The sequence below is a fragment of the Tigriopus californicus genome, chromosome 2 (assembly GCF_007210705.1).
Source record: "Tigriopus californicus strain San Diego chromosome 2, Tcal_SD_v2.1, whole genome shotgun sequence".
Taxonomy (NCBI): domain Eukaryota; kingdom Metazoa; phylum Arthropoda; class Copepoda; order Harpacticoida; family Harpacticidae; genus Tigriopus; species Tigriopus californicus.
This window is the reverse complement of record NC_081441.1, coordinates 12,687,525-12,697,900: the sequence shown is the minus strand read 5'-3', so window position 1 is coordinate 12,697,900 and position 10,376 is coordinate 12,687,525. Positions and strand designations below refer to the sequence as shown.

General features: G+C 40.8%; 1 protein-coding gene across 1 annotated transcript; it reads left to right on the top strand.

Moving 5' to 3' along the window:
- The first annotated feature begins 725 nt into the window (after positions 1-725).
- Positions 726-5,684, top strand: LOC131893311 (dihydrolipoyl dehydrogenase, mitochondrial-like). Its single transcript, XM_059243303.1, has 10 exons — positions 726-898; positions 985-1,125; positions 1,999-2,238; positions 2,951-3,097; positions 3,171-3,302; positions 3,370-3,561; positions 3,961-4,245; positions 4,329-4,508; positions 5,325-5,414; positions 5,504-5,684. The coding sequence occupies exons 1-10, from the start codon at positions 854-856 to the stop codon at positions 5,570-5,572; spliced, it is 1,521 nt and encodes a 506-aa protein (XP_059099286.1). The 5' UTR covers positions 726-853; the 3' UTR covers positions 5,573-5,684.
- The last annotated feature ends 4,692 nt before the right edge of the window (positions 5,685-10,376 follow it).

Genomic DNA, 10,376 nt, shown 5'->3' with positions numbered 1-10,376 from the left:
CTTTTTCTTATCAACAAAGCTTCATGTTTTTTCGTTTAAAAATTCTACCTTTACTCATTAATAGACATTACCGGGTGACAGATTTGTTTTACAAACCATATCAATGATTATTTGGGTGAAAACACAAGAGCGGTGCGAGGAAAATCTTTCTTCGTTCTTGAGTAAGGAATTGCGGCCTCCCTCCTTCCGAGATTTGAACCCAATGGACTTTGGCATCCAGTCAAATCTGGAGAGAAGACTCGGGAGGAACAGTTTTTAAGAGTAATGCAGTGCTAACTCGGATATCCCCTACCCATCAGTAATGCTAAGCAAATCAACATTATCAATGCTCATTAGCATAGCAAGCTGACAAGAAAACTTTGAATTTTAGGAATGTTTCAAACAAAAATGTAACCATTGATTCAGTAACTAATCCGTTCCATTTATTGAGGAACGACTAAGGCCCTACAAATCGAGAATCAGCTATGCTCAGGTTCACTCTTTGAATTAGTAAATACGAATGCTAAATAATTCAATGGTTGTTCAGAATAACTACCGAGGACACCCGAAATCTATTAATGTCAAAAATGATAGCCTTTCTGGCGAGGTTGAGCGACTCTGGACGTTCCCAGCGCCCTCCAACGTGTGTTAGTCTCCTCAGTGGCCATTCTTTCGTGTGTTCCTGATCCGCTGCTCCCTCTGGTGGGCTTCCTATCTGCAGACAGTGCATTTTGCCCACGGTCAACTACTACATACATACACACAACTAACAGCTCCAGCCTCCATCCCAGGCTCCTCAGCTGATCCGTTCAAGTCCTCGAGAGCGTCCGAATCCTCATCCAGGGATCCGTCACATATTCATCCATCCCACATCATGTTCCACATCGCCAAGAAAGGCTTGGAAAACGCCGCTCAAAAGGTGCATTGGACACGTCCTATGAGTCGTGTGGTAATCGACGAGATGTGTCATAACTTCCATAATCATCATATGATGTTATATTCTAGGTGTTTTTGAGTCCGGTGGCCATCTCGTCGAGCCATCGGGTGCGATGGTATTCCAGTTCAGACGAAGCTGATCTCGTGGTCATTGGTTCGGGACCGGGCGGTTACGTGGGAGCCATCAAAGCCGCACAGCTGGGCATGAAGGTGACAAAGACATGTTAGAGGGTCAACCGGTTTAGATCAGACGGGTTGAGATAGTTCTTGGGATCTGGAGTGGTCTAACTGGAGAATTGATGATTGTTGAGTGTGAAAACACTTAGGGCACCAAGAAATGGTGAGACAATAGTAATGGATTCAAAAATGAAGTGCGAAAGACGCAGCTTAAAAACGAAATAGAAAGAAAAGTAGAGAAATGAAAGATTATTGGAGTCATTCGCCAGCGAATTGAATTATCCGTAAAGTGTAGGTAAAGGTACTTTTCATTGGGGAGGGATTGGACATTTGCAGTGCGGTAGTAGATTGGCGTCGAAAAGTCCACACTTAAAACAAGGACAGACTAGAGCATAATTTTAGTTCCAGCGGCAAGAAATTCCACAATTTCATAATGCGAACAGAAAAAGGCCCCTCGCGCACTTTTTTAGCGTATTAATTGATGTTCATTTGTTCTGCTTCGTGTTTGTGTTTGTTGTCTCTATACGATAACACTTTCCTGTAATTAAATCGGATATAGCTAGCAAATTTGGATACCTTTTTTATAATTCAGGCAAATATTTATCCAGTGCTATTTTAAAAGCACAGACTAGATCCCTATCGGGATATGGAATTCCAGAGTGAGGCAGAACCCACCGCATAAATTTTTGCAGGTATCTGAATCTCAGGTATCTGAGGGGTTGGCTGGTTCGAATCCCTGCCATGCCTAATCCAACAACCCCATCTGGCTACAACCGCGGCCCTGTATTAGGCTTGTATATACAGAACGCGCCATTTGTGCGACAATAATCCGGATTCATGGTTGAATCATGTTTGGGGTCAGACATTTTTTTTGAATGTAAAAGACCTTTTGATTTGATTTGATAGACTGTTTGTGTGGAGAAGAATCCCACTTTGGGCGGGACCTGCTTGAATGTGGGCTGCATTCCGTCCAAGGCTCTGCTCAACAATTCCCACTATTATCACATGGCCAAAACCGGCGACATGGCCAAACGCGGCGTTGACTTCACGGACGTGCAGATCAATTTGGGCAACCTCATGAAGGCCAAGAATGATGCCGTCAAAGGACTCACCGGAGGCATCGCCATGCTCTTCAAGGCTAATAAGGTAAATGATGGGGTAATTGCAGTACATGAAAGTATGTCCTTTTATGAAAACGGATTTTTATGGGTATGATTTTGACTCTCGTCTAAGCAGGGGGATCCATATGTCATTGTCAGATACTTTATTTTATGGCTTTTGAGCATGAGGGGCTGGCAAATAATGTTCGGGTCCTCAGTGAGCATATAAGGACCCTTATTTGCGACACGGCCCAAACAAAACGGGAAGAGGAACGGTAGATTGCTAAATAAATTACTCTTACCTTGCCTTGAACGCAATTTCTTTTCCAGACATTATGTGACCAGGGTCACAAATGACAAATAAAACTTTGATGGAATTAGCCTTAAACAACACAAATGCATTATAATTCAATTAAAAGGAATCGGCCTAATCGGCCCTTTATTTGGTACAGGCTGACTCAAAAAGCGCCTTCTGAAGTGCAGAACGTAAACCATTTTTCGTGCAGCGTAAGAAGGTTCGTTGTCTTCTCATGAAGTTTATTGAATTTTAAATTGCAATTAATCTACATAGTCAACAACTTACACTCATTAGCCTTTTCATGCCATCTCATTTGTAGCGAAGCACACCCTTGCTCTTAGCTTTAAATGTTCGACCATAATGACTTTCAAGACTAATTTTCAAAAACTTCATTTACAAGAAAAATGGCGCCCGTTGAATGAATAGTCATTCTTGAATGTGCATGTAACTCCATTTACAGGTGGATCATGCCAACGGTCACGGTAAGATCACGGGTCCCAATGAGGTGTCCGTGCTCAAGGAAGACGGATCCGTCGGTCGGGTCATCAAGGCCAAGAATATCATGATTGCTACTGGATCCGAAGTCACACCTTTCCCCGGTATCGAAGTAAGATTGTAACAATCAATATTGTACGTCCTGCCAACAAAATATTAAGTTAGAATAATTCCGCTTGATGCAGTTCGACGAGGAACGTATCGTATCCTCAACGGGTGCCCTGAGCCTCAAGGAGATTCCAGAGAAGATGATCTTGATCGGGGCTGGTGTGATTGGTGTCGAATTGGGTTCGGTTTGGTGTCGTTTGGGCAGCGAAGTGAGTCACGGGTGGAACAAGTTGGTCTAGGGTTGTTTATCATTCTAAATGGTCCTTGAACCTGTAGGTTACTGCCGTCGAGTTTTTGAGCCATGTGGGTGGCATGGGGATTGATGGGGAGATGTCCAAACAGTTCCAGAGGACCATGGCCAAGCAAGGCATCAAATTCAAGTTGAACACCAAGGTCACCGGGGCTAAGCGCGAAGGCGACAAAATCAAGGTCAGCGTCGAAGGAGCCAAGGATGGAAAAGCCGATGAGGTGAGTCAGTTTTAGATTTCACCTGGAAGTGACCTAATTTTTTGCATCCCAAGAATAAAGGCCCTAATTTGCTACGTCACACGGCCCAAAGAAAACGGGAAGACGCACGGTAGATTGCTACATAAACTGCTCTTGCCTTGCCTTGAACGCAAGTTTTTTTCCGGACATTATGTGACCCGGGGCATTAATTATAAATAAGATTTTGATAGTATTAGCCAAAAACAACACAAGCGCATTGTAATTCAATATAAAGGAATTGGCCCAATCGGCCATTTATTTGGTAGAGGCTGGATGACAAAGCGCCCTCTGAAGTACAGAACGTAAAACATATTTCGTGCAGCGTGCAGCGTTTATGAATGGTATCCGAGTAAGGAATGAAGGCCTGTAACTTGTTTTTAGTTGGAGGCCGATGTCCTCTTGGTAAGTGTGGGCCGACGACCCTACACAGAAAATCTTGGTTTGGAACAGTTGGGTATTGAGAAGGACGACAAGGGTCGCATTCCCGTCAACTCTCGCTTCCAATCGGTGATTCCCAACATCTACGCCATCGGTGATTGCATTCACGGGCCCATGTTGGCCCATAAAGCAGAGGATGAGGCCATTCTCGCTTGTGAGGGCATGTTGGGCGGACCCGTTCACATTGATTACAACTGTGTGCCCAGCGTCATCTACACGCATCCAGAGGTACTGATTGACTGACCCGTCTATCTCTATCTATAAATAATTAATTCAATAAGTATTTATTGCGAATTCAATGTCATTCATAGGTCGCGTGGGTTGGCAAGAACGAGGAAGACTTGAAGGCCGAAGGTATCGATTATGTGGTGGGCAAGTTCCCATTTGCCGCCAACAGCCGCGCCAAGACAAATAACGAGACCGACGGGATGGTCAAGGTTTTGGCCGATAAGAAGACCGACCGAATCCTCGGGACCCACATTATGGGACCGGTAAGTTTTCCGAGGGGGGTCCAAGTTGGGACATGTCAGTCTTTTTTTTTCGTCTAAATCCTTTTTCTAATTTTAAACCTTAACCTCTTGGTACATAATTTCATTAGAGCCCGACTTTGAGATTACATTTTTAGTTTTCGAGTTAGAACAAGATTTGCTTTTTTGCCGATGAAAATTTAGAGAAGGGTTGCAAGATATGCCAAAATGATGTGACCAAATAAAAAAGCTCATATAATTTACGATCTCACGTGCAGTAATTGTGCTTGATCGCACTCATTATGACCGGTAAGTTTTCCGAGGGGGGTCCAAGTTGGGACATGTCAGTCTTTTTTTTTCGTCTAAATCCTTTTTCTAATTTTAAACCTTAACCTCTTGGTACATAATTTCATTAGAGCCCGACTTTGAGATTACATTTTTAGTTTTCGAGTTGGAACAAGATTTGCTTTTTTGCTGATGAAAATTTAGAGAGGGGTTGCAAGATATGCCAAAATGATGTGACCAAATAAAAAAAGCTCATATAATTTACGATCTCACGTGCAGTAATTGTGCTTGATCGCACTCATTATGATTTAAATCCAACATAATTTCGAATGATCGGAATGCGGAAAATGAGGAAAAATATTTCTCGAGAAATTTCCCCAGATTCAAATTTCTCGTTCCCGAGAACGAAGACGAAAGCGAAATTTTGGCTCTGCAATTTGTCATAGTAACAGATGAATAAGTAATAAATACAAACAATACATCCGCAATTTATTTCAAATGAAGTGAAAGAACAAAAGTGACAATGAAGGGATTACTGATATGAATCTTCTCCAGGCTGCCGGTGAACTCATCAATGAAGCTGCTTTGGCCATGGAATATGGAGCTAGTTGTGAGGATGTGGCTCGTGTATGCCATGCGCATCCTGTAAGTATTCCCCTTTATTAAGTTACCATGTTATGAGGTCGATTGAAGTGTGGAAGTTAATGTTTTTGCTTCCTTTCTTCGCGTTTTAGACCGTTTCGGAAGCTCTGCGCGAAGCCAACTTGGCGGCTTGGTCCGGAAAGGCCATCAATTCCATTTAAGTCACATGAACATATATAGGAACACAGACATTCTAAACCTACCGCAATGACGAATTATTCATGCCATCTTCGCTATGTCTTGCTTTTGAAATAAATAAAAAAAATTATCGTCTCTCCATGATTATTTACTTGAAGCACCACTAACTTGTTATTTAATCTGGTTCTACGGCTTCAAAGTGTTCGGTTGAAGCGTATCAGATATATAAACAAGCCGGGAAATCATCCGGAGGGAAAAGTAACGGGTGTTTTATTCTCGTGCTTCACAAGTTAGATTAGAGATTTTCCCCGGGAAAAACAACTGAAACGCCCAGGGTTTCCATCCCGTCATTTAAGGTCAGTTCGTTCTTTGAAAAGTGTGTTGTAGAAGTGTTCTGTATACTTCAAAAGCAAAAGGTTGTGCTCCATCTTACAGGAAAAGCTTACGTCGCTTGAATTCAGTAACTTATTGCTTTAAGGATTTCACATCAGTAAGTTCCTTTTTCTAATAGAAACGTATAACGCAAGTTGTGAGAGGGCTCAAACAAGCGCAATAAAAAGCTCTCAATGTGATCAAGCTATTAAACCCGAACCCGGTAATTAAGTGATTCAGAGCCATAAAAATGTGATGGAGCATTTCACCCCAGACTGATCCTTAATTTGGACGTCTTTGGAAAGACGAACCGGCAATTTCGCTATTTCACCGACTCGTCCGTCTTCGTTCTTCCGTAGTTTCAGGAGGAAATGTTTCCCCAATTACTGAACGTGTTCGTCGATACAAAAACACGATCATCAATTTGTCGATCACAGTCCCCTGTAAGTCTAAGCCACGGATTTCTAGTGATATCTTTAGAAGTCCGTGTCTTCACTGAAGATGTTGAAGAGTTCGATGTATTTCGTTACACCATATATTCCAGGAGAAGAGATGCTGTAGAAAAAGAGGACTAGAAATCTACAGCATCCTGTTCTTTTTCAAATTCATTGCCTTAGCGTCCACATCTGCCAACGCTTATAAATATTGTTTGGCGTTTGGGGACTCACTTAATTTCTAATAGTAACCAAGGCAATGATGTGATTTTCAAATTCAATGTATTATAGTATAACTTTAATGGCCTCGATTTTTAGAAATGATGCGTGAAAAACAAATCAATGATGTTTGTTCCGATAAAATATGTTGTTTTCACGTCGAGTAGAATCTCCAGAAGTTTGACGCCTCGATGTGCGAAGGAGTTGAAGCGAGCAATTGGGAAGAAAACCGGTTAGTAAAACCATTTCGAATTTCTGCTCGACATACCAACAAACATTATTTGTTGGAGTCTAAACTGTTGATGTGTTGGTATTAGTGCTGGGCGAGTCCGGATAAAGTCGGACATTTCCGAGTCCTTTGATTTTCTGACTTTTGGTCGGACTGGCCGAGTCCGAACTCAAGTCCAGCAGAGGACTCGAATCTTTTACTGGACTCAAGTCTAACAAAAAGACTCATTTTGTTTTTACTAGGCTTACCAAAATTTATGAGATCGTTGTTCAAGGGCTGCGTCCTTACTTGGCCAATTCATTTTTCTTTCTTTCTGTTGAGTCTTCAAAATCATAAAAAAGACTCGAGTCCGGACTCGTCGTCCTAGCACTAGTGGGTATATAGAAAATTAGGAACGCTGTTTCCGCTATTGCTGCCCCTTGTGATGAATTCATCTTTCGGTACGATTTCAAGTTGGGGGAGGGCAGACAAAAATTGATGGATCTAATTTGCTATGGTTTATGCACATCAATTTAAAAATAGCAGGACAGTTCAAGTGAGAAGCGTAACGGAAAACCTCTTAGTTCGATTTGTGGGGACGTGTGGAAACCAAGGTATTTTGATAAAAATAATTCGCCAACGTTTCAGATCATTCTGTTAAAAGTTCTAGGTCAGGGGCTCTCAAAATAATATGATTAAAATTGACAAAAATGAGACAGATGGGAAAAAATGCAAAGAAAAATGTGATCACACATTTACCTTGCGTTTTGTTTTGAACAACCTTAGTTACTACATTGAGAACATCGGCCGAATAATAGGATGGCCCGATTTCGTGTCCTTGAGACAGCTTTTGGGGTCGGATGGTCTTTTCAAATGAAAATCATAAAACTCGAATCCGTGTTCATCTATGTCATGATTTGTTACCAAAATATATTCCAATCAAAGGTACTCGTGACATTCAGGAGGGTCGCTCTACTGAAGTAAATTGTAGTTAATCCTAAAAAAACTTCCCATTCTAAAGGAAGTGTTCTTCGTGTGAATACGAATTGATCAAGATCCAATGAAATACGGCGGGACCATATAGTACTTGCAACTGCCTGGATTTGAATGAAAAGACCTTTTCCTGGGGCTCAATATGGTCAAAAACGGTGTTGTATGAATAGAATGTCAATAAACGGTGTCAACTGAGACGGTGTTGTTCCTTCTTAGAATAACTGTATCAGTCTTGAACAGCCATTGCTTAGGGTCAATCATTAGGTTCCTTTCAGACTTTACAAACTAAACCTTCATTTTTTCACGTGCAGATGTTAATATGATTACTACGATGACAACCACAAAATTCCAACCAAGGTGTGAATGAAATATTTACTTTTTGCTCATATTTTATCGAAGTACTTCATTAACTTAAGATTGGATCGATTTCTTTCACAACGAGGTAATTAAACATAATCAAACAAGGCCTACCAGTTTTTCTGTTTGAGAATTACAAAGGACTAAATATCGTTAGCGGAAGAGGTCAAAACATTATTAACTTTTGTTTTTTGCATCGCATCTTTAACCGTATTCCGGCAAAGTCAGACTTAACGTTTACGGTTATCTGCCAATCAGAATGTAAATATATTGGCCCACTAAATACTCCGTAACCACATCATCATCAGTCTACATCTTCCTCCTTATACGAGTACGTCGCATTTTTTGTTGAGCTTTTAACATTAACAAACTTCCGATTCACCACCATTTTGGAGCTTCATAATACCTTACTGAGCTGTGGACTTGTGGTAGGATGGCGTAGTGCAAATTCGAATCAGACCACAAAACACCAACGTCAGTTTGCTCGAAGGAGTTGGTTGGCGTTTTGCCACCCACGCCTAAGGGAAAACTTTATCTGGAGATGTGGCCAACCTAATTCGATTGAGAACCATACTTGTGATTCCGCTCCGTTTCATCAAAAGGATTTGATTATGTCATTCATACTCCTTTGTTTGTTCTGTCTTGAGAATTAAAGTATCAAAGCTAGGGGTTTTGAATTGGGATGTTAATCTGGGGCGATTATAAATGGAAGCAAATTGGCTTTAGCGATAACGATTGATAGGGATTGTGAAGTGATTCAGATCACCACGAAAAGCCATCATTGAAAAGAAAACGAAGAAGGATAGAAACGAGTTTGTTGCGGTTGGGTTTTCTACTGCAGCTGAATCAGTGACCATGAACCACTGCCACGCCAGTCGATTGAAGACAGCGCCTCTACAAACAGAAACCATACCCTAACTGCCGTTCAGCTGTCACCCATCCACTTTGTAAAATGGGATGTCTTATGTGCTCGCCGTGCACTCTTGGCCTTACTTCCTCTGTGGTTCAGTGGAGCCCTCTAAGTCTAACTATAAACAACCTTGCCAACGTGCACCAAGCCTGAATCAAAGCGAAAAATTCGCTATTTCACTCCTTTTACTCAGCCTAACTATCGAAATTGTCGATTAATTGAATCACTAGCTTTATTTCACGGCCTACGTACATAACCAATTATATGCAATTGAGATAAACGGAGATTTGTCCAAAGGAAATAACAATGAGGCCAACAAAAGAAAGCAAAGTTTTTCCGCTTACTTTTTTTACGGACTTCCTTTCCGCTGGAATCCCAGCAGTTCAAGGCGAGAAATTTATTCATTTTACTTAACTTTTATTTATATGTATCATTTGATCGACCAACGATTAGAGTTGGCTGATCTGGCTAACCCTTGAATATAAGGTTGATCGGGAATTTTAGTCAAAAACTTGTCCAAGTCTGGCTTAAATCCGGCTACTTCAAAACTAGTATATGATTTCCTTTCAGATACACTTTTAAGATGCTAGGGCCATATTCTGGTTAATCCCATTTGTACTGTGTGCCTTTGGGATATTGCCTTAAAATTGAGACAAGATGGATTGTCGAGGTTATTCGATATACCTCTTTCAAAACATCAAATCTTTCTAACACTTATGACCTCTTCAAACCAATTTTGAACAATAGCCAATTAGCAAATAATTTTCAAATGTGTCTTGAAAAACAATTTTTAGTTCTTGATTACCCAAGAATATGAAATCAAAACAAACTTTTTCCAAATTTTGTGTGGACCATATCACAGATCTTGAAGTTTTATTGTTGAAGTTGTTTTATTTGGGCAGCAAACTTGTTTTTATTGTAGTCCGAAATTGGAAAATTGGAGTGCATTGCTCTCATTTTATGCAACTAGTAGCATCTTATTTGCAAAAACTGACATGAAAATTTTACGTGCCTTGCGTTAATCACTAAAGCTACCATTTGTTTTACGATGACTACTTATGGGCAATCGATCACATATCATATGTATCACAATCGCTTCATGTGCTCATTTTAAATACCTTAAAGGCTATTGAAAGACCACATGCACGAACCTCATTGATCCTCTACATTATTGATTGACCAAAAGTCATTGCATATCCAGGTTTATTTTTCAGGAGCGCTGATCTAGCTAGTTTTTAACAACATGGATTTTCAAGCAATCACAAGGAGCAACCACTGGATGTAAATATACCCCCGTCCCTAAAATTCAGAGCTTGGAGCTATTTCCAATGTTT

Excerpts from the sequence above, each read along its gene's own strand:
- LOC131893311 (XM_059243303.1), top strand. The coding sequence starts at position 854 with ATGTTCCACATCGCCAAGAAAGGCTTGGAAAACGCCGCTCAAAAG. Across the intron at positions 899-984 it reads TGGAAAACGCCGCTCAAAAG|GTGTTTTTGAGTCCGGTGGC; the intron begins GTGCATTGGACA and ends GTTATATTCTAG. Across the intron at positions 5,415-5,503 it reads GTGTATGCCATGCGCATCCT|ACCGTTTCGGAAGCTCTGCG; the intron begins GTAAGTATTCCC and ends TTCGCGTTTTAG.